General features: G+C 37.4%; 1 protein-coding gene across 6 annotated transcripts in view; it reads left to right on the top strand.

Annotated features, from left to right (window-relative positions):
- The window catches only part of ARHGAP32 (Rho GTPase activating protein 32), a 341,577-nt gene that overhangs the window by 230,154 nt on the left and 92,136 nt on the right, over window positions 1–19,287 (top strand). For 5 of the 6 annotated variants that reach the window (XM_081037993.1, XM_081037991.1, XM_081037994.1 and 2 more), the window contains 2 exons: window positions 9,677–9,799; window positions 11,923–12,000. The exons of the other annotated variant lie outside the window; for it this stretch is intronic. In XM_081037993.1, the coding sequence (XP_080894119.1) occupies window positions 9,677–9,799; window positions 11,923–12,000 (201 nt within the window). The remainder of the gene's footprint in view (window positions 1–9,676; window positions 9,800–11,922; window positions 12,001–19,287) is intronic. 6 annotated transcript variants of the gene reach the window in all.

Below are 19,287 nucleotides of genomic sequence, written 5' to 3'. Positions count from 1 at the left end.
TCATGGCCAACCCTCACAGGCACTCAGCTTGAGTCAAGGTCAGCCCTGTCCACAGATGTACCAACAGTAATCAAGGCTCAGCTGCAACAGGAGGGCACATACAACCCACACAGAGGTCACCTCTGGGGCACCCAGCTCAGGTGAACAGGGAGACTGCACCATGGATCCTATAGGACAACTTCTACATAAGGCCACTCTGTCAAGACCAGTAGACATAGCAAATCTACCTAATACACAGAAACAAACACAGGGAGTCAGCCAAAATGAAACCAAAAGGAAAAAGTGTCCCAAATGAAAGAACAGGCAATACTCGAGAAAGAGAATTGAACAATATGGAGATAAGCAATCTACTAGATATAAAGATTAAAAGACTTGTTATAAGGATGCTCAATGAACACAGTGGGAGAATAGATGAAATCAGTGAGAACTTCAACAAAGAGATTGAAAACATAATAAAGGAGATTAAAAAAAAAAAAGGTAAAAACAAGCCAGTCAGAAATGAACAATGAAATGAAGACTACATTAGATGTAATCAACAGCAGATTAGATAAGCAGAGGATTGAGTCAGTGATCTGGAGAACAAGACAGTGGAAAATACCCAATTAGAACAGTGAGAAGGAAAAGAATTTTTTAAAAATGAGGGTAGTTTAAGGGACCTCTGGGACAACATCATTCACATCACAGGAGTGCCAGATGGGAAAAAGAAAGCAAGGGATTAAAAACTTATTTGACGAAATAATGACAGAAGACTTGTCTATCCTGGTGAAGGAAGATGGTATATAAGTCTAGGAAGTTCAGAGAGTTCCAAACAAAGTGAACTCAAAGATGCCCACACCAGGACACATCATAATTAAAATACCAAAAATAAAACACAAAGAGAATCTTAAGAGTAGCAAGAGAAAAACAGTTAGTTGCCTACAAGGGAGTGCCTGTTAGACTGTCAGCTGATTTATCAACAGAATCTTTGCAGGCCAGAAAGGATTGGCACAAATATTTAAATTGATGAAAACAAACATGTACAGTGAAAATTGCTCTACTCCCCAAGACTATCACTTAGAATCAAAAGACAGATAAAGAGCTTCCCAGATGAGAAAAAGCTAAAAGAGTTCATCACCACTAAACCAGTAATACAAGGATTGTTAAAGGAGCTTCTTTAAGTAGATAAGATAAAAAATATGAGTAATAAAATATAAGAAAGAAAAAAGGTTTCACTAACAAAGGCAAACATTTAGCCAAAGCAGTGGATCAACGAACTATAAAGCCAGTACAAAAATTAAAAGGCAAAATAGGAACATCACATGTAATTAAAACAGCAAATTAAGGGATACACACACAAACACACACGAAAGAAAGAAAACAAATATGACAAAATCATAAGTATGGCAGTGGTGAGTAAAAATTGTAATGATTTTAGAATGTCTTCAAACTTAAGCAATCATCAACTTAAAATAGACTGCTATACACATAACTTGGTATATATGAAGCACATGGTAACCTCCATCCCCAAATCTGTAAGAGGTATCAAGAATAAAAGAGAATGGAATCCAAACACAATACTATTCAAAGTCATCAACATAAAAGCAAAGGAACAATAGAATAAAAAAAAAACAGGAAACTACAAAAACAATCAGAAAATAATAACATGGGAATAACTGCTAACCTATCAATAATTACTTTATATGTAAATGGACTAAATACTCTGATCAGAAGACATAGGGTAGTTGAGTGGATAAAAACACCCAAAGACCTGTGCATATGCTGCCTACAAGAGACCCACTTCAGATCAAAAGACACATGTAGACTGAAACTAAGGAATGGAAAAAGATTTCATGTAAATGCAAATGAAAAAAATCTGGAGTGGCAATACTTATATCACGCAAAATAGACTTTAAAACAAAGGCTATAACATGAAACAAAGAAAGACATTTCAGATTGATAAAGTATTAATCAACTTTATCAATATGAAAAAGAAAGGATATAACTCATAAACATTTATGCACCCGGTGCTGGAGCCCCTAAATATGTAAACCAAATATTGATGGACATAAAGGGATATTAACAGTAAAAAACTAATAATAAGACACTTTAACATCCCATTGACATCAATGGATAGATCATCCAGACATAAAATCAACAAGGAAAGAGCAGCCTTAAATGAAACATTAAACCTGATGGACTTAATTGAGTTGTAGAGCATTTCACCCAAAAGCTGCTGAATATACATTCTTTCCAATTGTGCATAAAGCATTTTCCAGGATAAATCACATATTAGGTCGAAAAACAAGACTCAATAAATTTAAGAAGAGTGTAACCGTATCAAGCATCTTCTTCTATCACAATAGTATGGAACTGAAATCAGTTATAAAATGAAAACTGAAAAACATACAAACATGTGGAGTCAAAAATAATATGCTACTAAACAATAAATGTTTTTAGGCATTCATAAGGAAGAAATCGAAGGAAGCCTGGAGACAAACGAAATTAAAAATACAGTGACCTCAAATCTATGGGATATAGCAAAAGCAGTTCTAAGAGGAAAAACTTATTTGAAGAAATAATGGCAGAAACAGCCTAACCTTACATCTAAAGGAACTCGAAAAAGAACAAATAAATGTTCAAGTGAGTAAAATGAAGGAAATAATAAAGATGAGAGCAGAAGTAAACAAAAGAGAGCAAAAAAAAAAGAAAAAGAAAAAATCAGTGAAGCCAAGAGCTGGTTCTTTGAAAAGATAAGCAAAGTTGATAAACCTTTAGCCCAAATCATCAAGCTAATAAGAAGGCCAAATAAATAAAATTAGAAATAAAAGGGAAGTGGGAACTGATACCACAGAAATTCAAGGGATTATAGAATATAATATGAACAATTACTTGCCAACAAATTGGGCAACCAGCACAAAATGGATAAATTACTAGAAACATATAGTTTTCCACGCCTGAATCAGGAAGAAACAAAAAAATCTCAACAGACCTTTAACTACTAATGCAATCAAATTAGTAATCAAATTATTGACAAACAAAAGTCCTGGACCAGATGACTTCACAGTTGAATTTCATCAAACATTCAAAGAATAATTAACACCTACCCTCAAACTATCCAAAAAAATGCAAAAGGAGGGTAGGCTCCAAGCTCGTTCTACAAGACCACCATAACCCTGATACCCAAACCAGAGGAAGGCACTACAAAAAAAAAAAAAAAAAAAAAGAAAGAAAGAAAGAAAGAAAAGAAAATTATAAGTCAATATCCCTGGTGAACACAGATGTAAAAATCCTCAAAAAAATAATTACGAAACCAAATTCAGCAATACAGAGAAAGATGATATATCATGATCAAATGGGATTTATTCCTGGGATGCAAGGTTGGTTCAGTATCCACCAGTCAATTAACGTGATACACCATATGAACAAAATGACAGATAAAAATCATATGATAATATCAGCAGATGCAGAAAAAGCGTTTGACAAAATCCAGCACCGATTTATGACTAAAACTCGCAGCAAAGTGGAAATAAAGGGAACATACCTCAATATAATAAAGGCCATGTATAATAAACCCACAGCTAACGTCATACTCAATGGGAAAAAGCTAAAAGTGTTCTCGTTAAGATCAGGAACAAAACAAGGATGCCCGCTTTCATAACTGTTACTAAACATAGTATTGGAAGTCCTAGTCACAGCAATGAGACTAGAAAAAGAAGTAAAAGGCATTCAAATTGGAAAGAAAGAAGTAAAACTGTCATTATTTGCAGATGACATGATACCATGTATAGAGAACCCTAGATGCCACCAAAAACTATTAGAAGAAATAAATGAGTTCAGTAAAGCTGCAAGATAGAAAATTAATATTCGGTAATCGGTTACATTTTTATACACTAATAATGAACTATCAGAAAGAAATTCAGAAAACAATCCCATTTAAAATTGTATCAATCAATGAAATACATAAGAGGTGAAACACCTGTACTTGGAAAACTGTAAGAATTGAAGAAACTTTGGTCAAGATGCCAGAGTAGATATGTGCTGTGCTTACCTTCTCTTACAACCACATCAAAATTGCAACTAAACTACAAAACCACCATCACTGAGAATCACCTGAAATCTTGCCGAGCCAAACCCTACAACTAAGCACATAGAGAAGAAGCCACCTCAAGACTGGTAGGAGGGGCAGAGATGCGGAATGGGCTGGCCCCACACCCATTAAGATCAGGAGGGATATCTTGAGTGCAGAGGTTCCCCCTCAAAGCAGCAAGGGGTCCCAGCACCATACTCTCCAATCCAGGGTTACAGTTTCAGGGAGAGAAGTCCCCATAATTTCTGGTTGTGAAAAAAACCGGCAGAGATTGTGGCTGAGTGAGACAGATGGCAGCAGGAATTCTAGGTGCTCTTGTTAAACGGACTGAGTATGAACTTACTCACCGATGTCATCCCTGACTCTGAGCTCCAGTGTTGGGGCATCAGCTGGAGAAGCGTAGGGGCCAGACAGTGGCGGACTGAGTTGTCTGGCTTCAGAACGAGGGCTGGAGGGGCAACTTGCTCCCAGGCAGAGAATCTGGTATAAGCCATCATTTCTTTGTTGAGCCCTCGCCCTTCCCAGTGTGCAGATGCAGGTGACCACCATATCTGAGTCTCCATCAAGCTGGCTGACACTATGCGTCAGCTAGTCACTGATGATTCTGAGACCCCACTACAGCCAAATTTCACGCCTATCCAAACCACTTCCAGTGGCTTTTTAGTACAAACCATCTGCCTTGGTTCATGCTGGAAGCTTTCTTAAAATCTCTCAAAGGCTCACAAAACTCAAACAAGCAGCATCTGGCTTCAGTGTCACCCATACCTCTGGCTGAGCAGCCCTACGTCCGGCACTAGCAGCAGCCAGCCTTGGTTTGCAGCTTGGCCTCTCGAGGCACTTCCAAGCATGGTGCAGGTGGCAGCCATCTGTGGATTGATTTGTGGCTCCTGGGTAGAGCGTGGGCTGCAGCTGAACTTGACCTGCAGCGGATCTCCTTCCAGGTGGCCCTGGAGCTGGTGCACCTAGTGGTCAGCTTCAAAATGAGCTGGAGCATCATCCAGCTGCCTCCAAGGACAACACACCCAATGGATGGATTGGGCAGGCATCAGAGCCTTGCTGAGATTCTGTCCTTGTGCAGGGTCACTCCCTGTGCCAAAACTCCCCAGGCAGTCCTCACAACCAATGAGCCTGAGGGTCTATCCCTCCCATTGACATGCAAACAGCAACCAAAGCTGAACTACAAGAGGAGGGTACGCACAACCCACACAAGGGACTCACCTGGAGTGCATGGCTCAGGTGACCAGGGAGACTGCACCACTGAGCATCACAGCACACCTACTACATAAGGCCACCCTACTAAGTCCGGGTGACATAGCAACTACGAAACACATAGAAACAAACACAAGGAGGCAGCCAAAATGGGTAGACAAACATGTCCCAAATAAAACAAAACAAAGCTGCAGGTAAAGAACTAAACAAAATGGGGATAAGCAATCTACCAGACACAGAGTTCCAAAGCTTGGTTATAAGAATGTTGCTCATTGATCTCTGGGAGAATTTCAACAGAGTGATAGGCAACATAAAAATGGTGATAGAAAACATAAGAAAGAACCAGTCAGAAATAAAAGAATACAATAACTGAAATGAAGAATACATTGCAGGGAATCAACAGAGTAGAGTAGATGAAGCAGAGAATGGAATCAGCGATTTACAAGACAAGGTACCAGAAAACACCCAAACAGAACAGCACAAAGGAAAAAGAATGAAAAAAAAAAGAGTTTAAGGGGCTTCTAGGACAACGTCAAGCTTACCAACATTCACATTATAGGGGCACCAGAGGGAGAAGATACAGAGCAAGGAATTTAAAACCTATATGAAGAAATAAGGATGGCAAACTTCACTAACCTGGTGAAGGAAATAGACATACAAGCCCAGAAAGCACAGAGTTCCAAACAAGATGAACTGAAACAGGCCCATGCCACAACACAATTAAAAGGTTAAAGACAAAGAGAGAATCTTAAAAGCAACAAGAGAAAAGCAGTTAGTTACCTACAAGGGAGCTCCCATAAGACTGTCAACTTATTTCTCAGCAGAAACTTTGCAGGCCAGAAGCGATTGACAGGAAATATTCAAAAGTGATGGAAAGAACTTACAACCAAGATTTCTCTACCCAGCAAAGCTATCATTTAGAATCGAAGGACAGATAAAGAACTTCCCAGACAAGAAAAATCTAAAGGAGTTCATCATCACCAAACCAGTGTTACAAGGAACCTTAGAGGGACTTTTTTAAGACCAAAAAAAACCCCACTAAAAATATGAATAATAAAATGCAATAACTACATACCTATCAACATTTACTTTAAATGTAAATGGATTAAATGCTTCAATTAACTGGGGGCTGAATGGATAACAAAACAAGTCTCTTACAGATGTTGCCTACAACATACTCACTTCACATTGAAAGACACGCAGAGACTGAAAGTAAGGGGATGGAAAAAGATACCTCATGAAAATGGAACAAACAAACAAAGCTGAGATAGCAATACTTATACCAAAGTAGACTTCAAAACAAAGACTATAACAAGAGACAATGAAGGACTCAGCAATTCCACTCCTGTGTATTCATCCAAAGAAATCGACAACACTACTTTGAGAGGACATGCTCATCCATATGTTCATGGTCGCATTATTTACACTCTCCAAGATATGGAGGCAACCTGGTGTCTCTGAATGATTGAATGGATAAAGAAGAGGTGGGACATATATAAATGGAATATTACTCTGTCATAAAAAACAATTTAATATTGCCACTGCGACACCATGGATGGATCTAGAGGATATTGTTCTGAGTGTAGTAAGTCAGACAACAAAAGACATGTCATATGATTTCAGTTGTATGTGGACTCTAAATTACAAAATAAACAAATAAAACAGAAACGAACTCAGATACAGAAAACATTTTCATGGTCACCAAACAGGAGGGGGTTGGGGTTGTGTGAAAAAAGGGAAGCGATTAAGAAGTACAAATTGGTTGTTACAAATTGGTAGTCATGGGGATATAGGATATAGCATAAGGAGTATAGTCAATAATATTGAAGTAACTATGTATGGTGTCAGATGTGTACTATGTTTATTGGGGCAATATATGGGAGGGTTTGTGGACAGGATGAAAAAGGTGAAGGGATTAAGAAACACAAATTGGTATGTATAAAATAGTCATGGAAATGTAAACTGAAGCATAGGGAATATAATCAATAATATGGGAATAATTGTATAGTGCTGGTGGGTACTAGTTAAGGAGATCACTTTGTAAATTATTTAAGTGTCTAACCACTATGCTATCTATACACTTGAAATTAATATAAAATAATATTGAATATTAAATGTAATTGAAAAATTTAGGGGTTAAAAGATAAAGTGGAATAAGAGATTCAAAGTTTCAGGTATAAAACAAATACTCGTAAGTCTGGAGGATGTAATGTACAGCATGGGGAATATAGTCAGTAATATTCTAATAGTATGGTATAGTGTCAGATGATTGCTGGATTTATCATAGTGATCACTTCCTTCGGGATATAAATGTTGAATAACTATCATGTGCACCTGCAACTAATATAATATTGTATGTTACATATATTTTAATCAAAATCTTTAAAAACAAAAACAATTGAAGAACATTTCAATTAAACATTTCAAATAAATGAAGAACATTTATTTGAAGAACATTCAAATAAATGGAAGGCTGTATGGTGCTCCTGGATAGGAAGAATTAACATTGTTAAAATGTCCACACTACCCAAAGCCATCTGCATGTTCTATGCAATCCTATCAAAATACCAATGGCACTTCTCACAGAACTAGTACAAATAATCCCAAAATTTGTTTGAAACTACAAGAGACCCCAATGGCTGAAGTAATATTGAGAAAGAAGAACAGTTGCAGTTATTATGCTGCCTGGTATCAAAGTATACTACAAGGCTCTGGCAGGGAAAACAGCATTTTTCCTGGTCAGACACATAGATCAATGGAACAGAATAAAGAGCCTAGAAATAAACCCACACTTGTATGTTCAATTCATCTTTGACAAAGGAAGCAAGAATTTGTGATGGTGTAAAGACGGTATCTTCAACAAATGATGCTGGGAAAACTAGACAGAGACATGCAAAAAAAGAAAAATTAAACTAGACCACTTTATTACACTATATATAAGAGTAAACTCAAAATGAATTAAAGACTAAATGTAAGACGTGAAACTGTAAAAGTGTTAGAAAATAACCTAGGCAGCAAACTTTTAGACCTCACTCTTAGAAACATTTTTTGGGGGGGTATGTCTCCTTGGGGAAACGTAACAAAAGCAAAAAATAGATAAATGGGACTACTTCAAGTAAAGGTATAAGCACATCAAAGGAAACCATCAAGAAAGCAAAACGACAACCTACTGAATGGGGGAAGATATTCCCTAATGACACACCTGATACTGGGTTAATATCCAAAATACATAAAGAATTCATACAAGGTAATACTAAAAAAACAAACACTTCAGTTAAAAAAATGGGCAGAGGACGTGAATAGACATTTCTCTAAAAAAGACATACAGGTAACGAGCAGATATATGAAAAGATGCTGAACGTTACTAATCATCAGGAAAATGCAAATTAAAACCACGGTATCACCTCACATCTGTCAGAATGGCTATCATTAATAAATCATCAAACGTGTTGGTGAGAATGGAGAGAAGGGAACCCTCCTGCACGGTTGGTTGGATTATAAATTGGTGCAGCCAATGGAAAACAGTATGGATCTTTCTCAAAAAATTAAAAATAGAATTACTATATGACTCAGCAATTCCACTGCTGGGTATTTATCTGAAGAAATCCATAACTAATTAGATATATGCATCCCTATGTTCATTGCTGCATTATTTCCAGTAGCCAAGATATGAAAGCAATCTGTCTATTGATAGATGAATGAATAAAGAAGTGTTATATATATATATGAGTATATACAATAGAATATTATTGAGCCATAAAAAAAAAATCTTACTGTTTGTGACAATATCGGTTGACCTAGAGGGTATTATTATGCTAAGCGAAATAAGACAGAGAAAGACAAATATGTGATTTCACTTATATGTTGAATCTAAAAAAAAAAAAGTAAACAAAATAGAAAAAAAAAGTATGTCTTGGGTTATATAGTGTCCAGTAAATCTGTTAGGTATTTTTCCATAATTTGTATATGCAGAGTTATACAATTCTGTCCTCCCATTGGAAGTCGGGAAGATCGGATGAAAAGTAGAAAGAATGTAGAATTTAGAGCCAAGCCAAGTTGCATTGAGATCTTTGCTCTTTCATTATTGTCTATGTGGTCTTGGAGAAATTATTTAATATCTTGTAAATTACATAACATCTTCATTTTTAGCATCTTCATCTTTAAATGATGATAATGATAAATATGTTTTAAAGTTATGCAGATTAAATTAAATCATATGTTGTATGTATAGCACAATGACTGGCATATATTAAGTACTCAAGAAATGGCAATACTTTTTAAAAAGATTCTTTGGGTTATAGCTTCCCTAAATCAAATTGGATTATCTCCTATAGATAGTCAAGAAACTTTTGCAAGTCCCATGTCTTTAACCATCTCATAGTACATTTTTTATTGTTACAGATTGATAATAAGGGAAATCACCTGCTAGTACATGAAGAATCATCCATTAACACTCCTGCTGTTGGTGCTGCCCACGTTATCAAGAGATACACTGCTCGGGCACCTGATGAGTTGACCTTAGAGGTAAATTCCTAAAGATGCTGTGTTAGCTCAGTGTTTGATATATTTCCAGCCTCATCTTTAACTGTTTTAATCATTTTTAAATTAAAAGCACCAGGTTTTTCTTACCCCATCATCTGATAGCTTGGCATACCATCTATCTATCTATCTATCTATCTGTCTATCTATCTATCTATCTATCTATCTATCTATCTATCTATCTATCTATCTATCTATCATCTGCCTATCTATCTATCTATCTATCTATCTATCTATCTATCTATCTATCTATCTATAGTTTTAATAGTTTTATTTTTATTAATAACATTTGATTGGCCAAAATTTCTAAATGTTGAAGAACTTTTAGTGACCCAAACATTTCCTTTAGTCAATTTCCATGGATATGCATTCTATTCCATTATCTCAATTTTTAAAACAACTTGTGTTATCCTTTTCCTTATTTGTTCCTATAATTCATTAAAGAAAATTTAAAAATCACATATGTAGAAGAAAGTGAAAATCACCTATAATCCCATTGTCCAGAGACAATTAAAATGTCAAGAATTTTCCCCTTTATGTAGTTCTTGTTTTGTATTTTTCCCATTAAATTTATTGGGGTGACATTGTTTAGTAAATATGGTGATGCTTGAAGGAAAACTGACTCTGGGTGGTGAACACACAATGCAATATATAGATGATGTGTAATAGAAATGTATTCTTGAAACCCATCTATTTTTATTTAAGGGACTGTAGTCATCCTTGAAAATTCAGCTTCAGTGTCTCCCATTTCTTCTAGGAAGTCATCCTTGGTCTCCTGCCTCTGCTCCACGCAAATACAAACCCACCCAAAGTCTAGATTGAATGTCATTCTGAAGCATTCTCATGGCTTATCTCTGAAATATCACTTAATTACGTTCAATCATAATTGTTCTGTTTGTCTCTGTGAGCTTCTTGAAAGCCAGGTCTCAGCCTTTTCCCCCACATTGTGTTGTTTTTAGTACCTAAAGAAATGATACCCAGTGATACTTTTTTCTTATTATTTGTTCATAGATTGAATTAAAGGACAGATAAGAAGAGAAATGAACATTTTTTTACTTTTAGATGCAAAAGGAGAATTAATTTTCTTTTAATATTGGCTGATGATATACAAAAACTGAAATGCTGACAGTTATTCAATTTAATAAAAAACAGTATAAATTTTTACTATATAGAATTTGAACTGTTCTCATACTCAATTTTTAGGTTCTGTACACAAAGGAATGTAGATCTTGAAAGATACCAAGTCTGTTAGCAAATAAGGCTGTGAAGATGACTTTCCTGACTTGAAAAATTAATTGTGAATATGCAAAGAAAAATTCTTAAAGCAATATTGTATACGGTAGTAACATTCCTCTGAAGTACTTAACTATGTTTTATTAGAGATCATCACTTATGAGTATTTTGATAGAAGATAACTTTCATTAAATGTTATTAAAAACTATTATTGTGATTTTATATTTATTATTTTGTAAAAGTTTGTATAAACACACTAGTTTGAGTTTTAGAGTGAAGCTCGTAAGGTAGATAGTGGAAATGTTATACTGTACTATCTATTGAAAGAAGTATAATAATCAAATTTTACACTAAGAATAACCCAGTAATTGTAGATATCTTATACCTTTTCTATCTGATAAAGTAATGTCAAGTGCTTAGCACAATACCTATAGTAAGTGCATATAGTAAGTGCTCAGTAAATGTGGTATTGATAGCAGCTACTGTTGCTCTATATATGAGTATTTAAAACTCTTTTATAAGTGTATCTGTTCACTTTTAGTAACAGCAATAACAATATTCTGACAGAGGTGTTGATGAAGCCTAACCTTCAAAAATCTTATGCTGTAAATTTGGCTTTCTGAAGTTACTACTCATGTGATAATTGGATCACAGTCTTTGTACTACTTTACTTTTTGTAGACCTCTCCTTAACAAATGGTTAAGATTATTAAATTCTTAACAGAAAGAAGTACGTTATTATGTTTTTCCATAAACAATTAGCCAAAGAATAAAATAGTACTTAAACTTTTTGTTACACTTCACATTTAAATTCTAGATATAGCAGTTGGTTTAAAAGTTGACTAAAAGCATTCCACTTTAAATTTGTTTTCCTAGGTGGGCGACATTGTTTCCGTCATTGACATGCCCCCCAAAGTGTTAAGCACATGGTGGAGAGGCAAGCATGGATTTCAGGTAGGCAACAGAGAATTTGGTGTGGAAAAGTTCAAAAAACATTTTTCTTGATTCTTTAGTAATATTTTGGTTTTCAGCATATACTGGCAATGGACTTTATCATCAGAAATTTTAACTCCAGTGATGGAAAAATGTAGATGAAATTCAACTTGGATTTTCTGTTTCATTTACTATTGTGGTTATTTTAATCTCCTCCTTCTTCTCTAAATGGTGATACAGCCAAAGTATGAGGCCTGACGACCACTTTGAGATTAGCAGGAATGTGACTCCACCTTGCTTTTAATATTGGTTTTAAATCATAATTCATATATATTTTCTCAGTAGAATTGTCAGTTTGATCAATATTTTTCTTTAAAAATTCATTATAACTATTAATTTATACAATGTGCTACTTGCACCGCAACAGAATCTAATGCAGTCTCATTTCCTTTTCCATATATGGCTAAATAATTTGAGACCTGATAAGGACTACATTTAGATTGACTAGCAGTAATTTCCATAGGAAATAAAAATTTTCTTTAATCTTTTAAAACTAGAAGAGCATCTAAAAATGCCTTACGATTGTATTCTTAATATATAACCTGTTGTTTTTAGTCTGTTTTTAAAAGTGTTCCTAAAATGCTGCATAAATAAAATGGTTATGCTATATAATTGGAAATATTAGTAATGATTATATAAGTATCTTGAGCTTTAACTGCATATTAAATAAAAACTATTAGGCTTTTAATGTGGGTGAACTCCAGGTCACCAACACAGTATCTGTCAACTCAGCTACACCAAAGTTTCTGAAGACAGTGGCTTCTGAGCCCAAGTAGGTTATAAATAAATTTCAATTAGAATTTGGTATCACCCTGAAAGAATTCTAACTTCATACTGTTGGGGTAATTTACCAAGATGGCATCAGAATAGACTAACTTTACACAGAACATTTAAAAAAAGACACATTTATTCAGCGTCATGATCAGACTATTACATTTAGCAATCAACAGCCTGGGTGCAAAAAAAAGGAAAGAAAAATCTGTATTAGTACTCTTTGTTGGAATGCTTTACACTTTCCACAGAACAGAAACTAAAATAACCTGTTATGCAATTAGTCACAAATACAGTCCTCAAGTTTTTTTGCCCATACACATGAGCATTGTCTAAAACATGCCTTCTTTGTAGCAGATAGGCCCTGTCACCACTGTGCTCGGCTGAGTTCACAAATCTGTTGTAACCTGTGGCTTTCCTGTCACTTCTCTGGTTCTCTTCTCCTGCTAAGCTTTGTTTCCTGACAATAATTAAAACCCTCTGCCACTGCCATAGGTACTGCTGCTGCTGGAACCGCCATAGCCACATTGGTTTCATGGTTTGGCAAAGTATTGGCCAGCACCATAGGGGCCAGAGCTTCTGTAGCCAAAGTTTCCTCATTTCATGGGTCCAGAATTTGAAGATTGATTGTTGTAATTGCTGAAACCATTGTATCTTCTGCCACCTCCAAAATTGCTTCCATCATTACCAAATCTGTTATAGCCATCTCTACTGCCACCGTATACTTTACCATTACAATTGCTACCTAAACCACCTCGACCACTGAAGTTTCTTCCTCGACCAAAGTTGTCATCCCCACCAAAACCACCTCTCAACACCCATTGAAGTTTCCAGAACTACTTCGTCCTCTTTTACCGGATGAAGCACCATCCATCTCTTGCTTAGGCAGGGCTTTCCTTACTTCACAGTTGTGGCCAGTCACAGTATTGTATTTCTGAATGACAATCTTGTCTATAGAGTCATGGCCATCAGAGGTTACAACAGCAAAAAAGCTCTTCTTGCCACTGCCTCAGTCTGTCATGATTTCAATCACTTTAATTTTCCCATGCTGTTCAAATAATCTCTTAGTTGATATTCTTCAGGGTCTAATACTACCAGCAAAAATCTTTCTCACAGTTAAGCAGGCACCAGGTCTTCGAGAATCTTCCTTGAGACAGCCCTCCTTGGTCCCACAACTCTTCCATCCACCTTGTGTGGCCTTGCATTCATGGCTGCTTCCACTCCCTCCACAGTGGCAGAGGTGACAAACCCAAAGCCTCTGGAGCAGTTGGTGTTTGGGGTTCTCATCACCACATAGTCTGTGAGCATTCCCTATTGCTCAAGATGGCTCCTCAGACTCTCATCAGTTGTTTCAAAGCTCAAACCTCCAATGAAGAGCTTCCGCAGCTGTTCAGGCTCTTTGGGAGACTCTGACTTAGACATGACGGCCGTGGGAAGGGAGATTTAGTGATGCTTAGTCAGCGGCATCCACAGACAGAAAGGCATGCTGATGTATTCTTAATTTCAGTTATTACATTCTTTATTTCTGATTCTTTCTTATCTTTTCTATATCCATTTTTATGTTTCCCATCTCTGTTTAAGTTCTTCCTGAGATCATTGAGCATCCTTATAACCAGTGTTGTGAACTCTGGTAGATTGCTTGTCTCTATTTTGTTTAGTTCTTTTTTTGGAACTTTGTCATGTTCTTTCATTTTGGACGTGTTTCTTTGTCTCCCCATTTTGGCTGCTTCCCAGGATTTGTTTCTGTGTATTAGGTAGGACTGATATGCCTCCCAGTCTTAGTAGAGTGGCCTTATGTATTAGGTGTTCTGTGCAGAACACCTGGTGCAGTCTCACTGGTCACCTGATCCAGATGCTGCAGGTGTGTCCCTTGTGTGTTGTCTTTGCTCTTCTGTTATAGTTGAGCTTTGGTTGCTGTTTACATGTCAGTAGGAGGGATTGACCCTCAGGCTGATTGGTTGTGAGGACTGATCATGACTGTAGTGGAGGAGCTGTTGTGCAGCGGCACAACTTACGGGTCATGATTCACTTTAGCAGGGCTCTTGTACCTGTCCAATCTGCCCTTTTATGTGTTGTTTGTAGAGGTGGTTGTGTGGTGCTCTGGTGTGATCTGAAGCTCACCACCTGCTGTGTTGTTTCTGTAGTCTCTTGGGAGGGGCTGTGTTGCAGGCCAACGTCTGCCACTGCCTATGCCCTCCCTGGGGCCACTCCATATGAGCTACAAAGTGATCTGCAAATGGTTGACACTTATGCTGGGCTTGGAGGTATCTGGGATTGGCTAAGATGTGAACTGAAGCTGGCTATTACTATTGTCGTGCTTGGGATTGCTTAGCAAGACCATGCCAAGACAAGATGCTGTTTGTTTGGGGTTTGTAAACCTTTAAAAGATGTTAAGAAAGTCCACAGCATGAGCCAAGTCAGGCCGTTTGTATGGAAAGGCCACTGGAAGCAACTTGGTTGGCCACACAATTTGGGTGGCAAGGGGTCTCAGGGAATCATTAGGGTGGGGCAAATGGTGTTAGCTAGGTTGATGTAGTCTCAGATTTGTGCCTTCCTGTGTCTGCATAGTGGTTGGGGTTAGAGCTCAGCAAAAAAACAGTCGCTTCTGCCAGTACTTCAGTCTGGGAAAAAGCTGACCCCCCAGTTCTTGCTCTGAGGCCAGACAACTCAGTTCCTCCCCTTATGTGCCTGGAGCCTTTTGAGCGGCTGCCCAGCACTGGAGATCAGAATGAGTGAGTCTGTCAGCAAGTATGTTCGTGTGCAGTAAAGTTTGTGTGCTCTTTATAAGGAATGCCTGGGATTCCAGCTGCCCTCTATCCCGTTCAATCACAATCTCTGCTGATTTTCACAGCCAGAAGTTGTGGGGATTTCTCTTCCCAGCACTGAAACCCTTGCCTAGGGAGTCTGGTTTGCAGCTGGGACTCCTCACTCCTCAGGGGGACCTTCACAACTGAGCTATCCCTCCCTCGTTTTATCCACCATATGTGGGTGTGGGACCAACCTGTTTGGCATCTCTGCACTTCCTACTAGTCTTGATGTGATTTCTTTTGTATGTCCTTAAGTTAGAGGACTTCTGTTCATCTAAACTTCAGGTGATTCTTAGCGATGGCTCTTCTGTGGTGTAGTTGTAATTTGGTGTCGTCGTGAGAGGAGACAAGCACAATGTTTACCTACTCTGCCATCTTGACTGAAGAGCTGTGCTCTGAATTCTTAATTGATATGAATAATTGGTGTCTTTGATTAAATATAAAACTAAGTAGAAGACTGAGGTTATCTTTTTTCTATTAAGGGGTCAATTCTACATATTCATGGAAATGAGCTATAAACTTAGGGTCTCAAAGGTGGTTAAGAAATAAATTTGGCTTTAAAATGACAGTTACGGTTTGGTCGATATTGTTATCTTATAATTTTAGAGAAGACACTTGCTTTCTCTCGACTTTAGTTTCTCCTTAGAGAGTTCAACTCATAATTCCTCTAGTTCTTCTCATCATTTTAAACCTAGGATTGTAAAACTGGTAGCTGGTTTTCCCTTCTTTCATGTGACAAACATGTATTATATGTAGATTTATCTTTCTAACGCTCTTATTTAGATTCACACAAATAAGTTTATTGCCTAAACAATTTTTTTAAACAATTAGTGTAAATTAACTAGTTAAAAATTAGTTTATTGCCAAAACATATTATTTATAATAAATACAGGTTTTAGACTTCAAGAATTGATTTATAATTGATAATTAAATGGTTTTCACATATATATGCTGTTTTTCCATCCTGATTGGTCTTAGAAAGGAGTCATATCTGTTTAAATCATGTTGGATTATACCTGTGGGAAGAGGAATTGATTTGGGTTGATGGGGACCCCCATAAAACCAGGGACAGGTCTTTAAATGTCTCTCTCAAAACTTCAGATAAGAAAGGAATCTAATACTTCAAGGAAGGAATCCACACAATTCACTCTTTCTTGCTGTTCCTAAACACTTAGTCAATTTGTAAGTGCACCTTATCGTTTATTGCAGGGGTGGTGTGAATGGTCAGGCATAAATTGAATATGTTATGTGAAAGTATTATGAGGCACTCTATACACAATGTTTTCTTTAATCTTCACAGAACTTCATGGTAGTTAGTACCCCCATTTTATGGAGAGGAAACAGTTTCGAGAGGGTTAATAAACAGTCAAGATGCCAAATCAGTAAGTGACGGAGTAGGGACTCCTATCAAGTCTGCTCAGTCACATTGCCTGAAGAGCACTAAGCAGAATTTCTACATTTACTCTCATATTATTAACTTTCTCCACCTCAGTTTTCTGCCCTATAGAAGGAACATCCCTTTTTTCTAGCCAACAAGGAATGTTGTAAAGATTAAACAACTATGGACTGCAAAGCTTTCTGGTTTACTGGTGGAAAGATTGCTTTCACCAAGTGTTAGGTTTTCATGTGGTAATTAATACATTATATATATAGGGAAAAAACTCCTCTTCAGGCTATTTTTGATGAGTTTTACCCTTGTTTAGTATTTTTAAACTGTGAGCATATGCCCATCCCATATTCTGTTGAGAGAGGGAGATAATCATAATTTACTCTAAATATAGCAAGTTCTTCCTCACTTCACATGGTCAATAGGTCTGTGACTTTATTCGAAACAATGTATAACAAAACCAATTTACCATAGGCTCATTGATATAAACGTTATATCAACGTTATAACAAAACGATACAGCATTGAATGAAACAATGTTATTTGAGGACCTGCTATATATGATAATTGTAGGTTGGATCCCTTTAAAATTCTGATTTTTAAGTTTGAAATAACTGGGACAATGGTTTAGTCCATTGGTTTTCATTATTTTAAAAAAATCCAGTGGAGTTGTTAATAAAACAGACCTTATATAGAACCTCAGTGTGAGAAAAAGTAACGGGGGAGCTGCCCTGGTTAGTTTAAGTCAAGCACCCTGGACCTTGTGCCCCATGAGACATACCAGGTTAACGTCTCTTAGACCTCCTGCAACATCCCAGAGGGGCCTCAGGAGAGTGTGTACCAGTACCACTGCTGGGAAACCACTAGCTTGGATTACTAGTAGAGCTTAATTTATGTAGTAGATATATTAAATCACAGGCTATTTTGTAATTTGAACTTTCAAAAATTAACATTCTGAAGGTATCAGAGAAACTTGTTCTTTATAAGAACATTTTTCATGTGACTCCTTTTAGAAGGATAATATTTTGGTTTTTAAATTTCTCTAATGTAAGTTATGTCTGAATTCCTGGTATTTCATACATTCTGGTGTAGATGGGTGATACAAATTCAGAATGCGAAGAATAATCAATCATCCATAATTTTTGTGAGATTTTTTAATCTGTTATTGAGTATTGCTGTTTCCACGGTTCTTCTATTCCTTCACTTGACTGTTAAGTGATATATTAGTTAGCTAGGGCTGCCATAACAAAATAATACAGACTGGATGAGTTAAACAATAGAAATGTATTTCCTCAGTGTTATGGAAGTTGGAAGTCCAAGATCAAGTATTGACAAGGTTGGTTTCTTCTGAGCCTTCTCTGCTCACCTACAGATGGCAACTTTCTTACTGTGTCCTCACATGCTTTTTTCTCTGTGTGCACACCCCCCCGATGTCTTTGTCCTGTTTTTAATCTCTTCTTTTAAGGACACAAGTCAGATTGGAACAGGCATACCTATGTAGCCTCTTTATAGACTGTGTCACCGAGTATAGTCCCATTTTGAGATCTTGGGGGTCAGGGCTTCAAAATACGAATAGATGCCAACCAGCCCTAGATGGCTAAGTGGGTGGGGATGCCTTTGGGGCAGGCTTGAAGACCCTGCACACAGGGAGGACTCTCTCACACAGACTTGATATGGAACAGGGTCCTACCTGAGCCAGGCTGGCCCCTAGGCCAAGGGCAGGCAGAGCTTAGGGGCATTGGACATGACTGCTGAGAGCTTGATGGCCTCAAGAGAAAGGTCCCCTGAGAATAACTGCTCTGCCCTCCTCTATCCTCGGGCACTGAGAAGGCTGGGCAGCATCTCAGGAGGGGCCCTCCTTGAACCCAAAGGCTGGTATCGGGCCCTCATTTCATGTATGGCAGAAGGCCCTCTGCACATTGGGCATTGTGCCCTGAGGCAAGACAAATTGACAAGCAGGCCTCGGTGCTCTTCTTAGGGCCTCTCAGATGAGTGGGAGGTTCAGAGCCCAGCAGGACTCCCTGGGAAGAATAGGAGGGCTTCCTGGAAGAGGTGCCTGTGGAATGCAGAATCTTGTGTATGTCTTCTGAGGAGAGGATGGGCACATGACCAAAGCAGACGGGCCAGACATGGAATAGCCATGTGACTGGTTAGCCAGCTTGGTCCTGGTCACACAGATGAACTCTATAAACTTGCCTTTGTCAGTAGACCATGAAGGAGGAAGCACAGAGGCAGGAATCCTGTCTTAATCTAATAGTATAGGAGGAGATTAGGACTGGCCTTG

The sequence above is a fragment of the Rhinolophus hipposideros genome, assembly GCF_964194185.1.
Source record: "Rhinolophus hipposideros genome assembly, chromosome: 24".
NCBI classification, from domain to species: Eukaryota; Metazoa; Chordata; class Mammalia; order Chiroptera; family Rhinolophidae; genus Rhinolophus; species Rhinolophus hipposideros.
The sequence above is the reverse complement of the archived record's forward strand: the minus strand, read 5'-3'. Positions and strand labels throughout refer to the sequence as shown.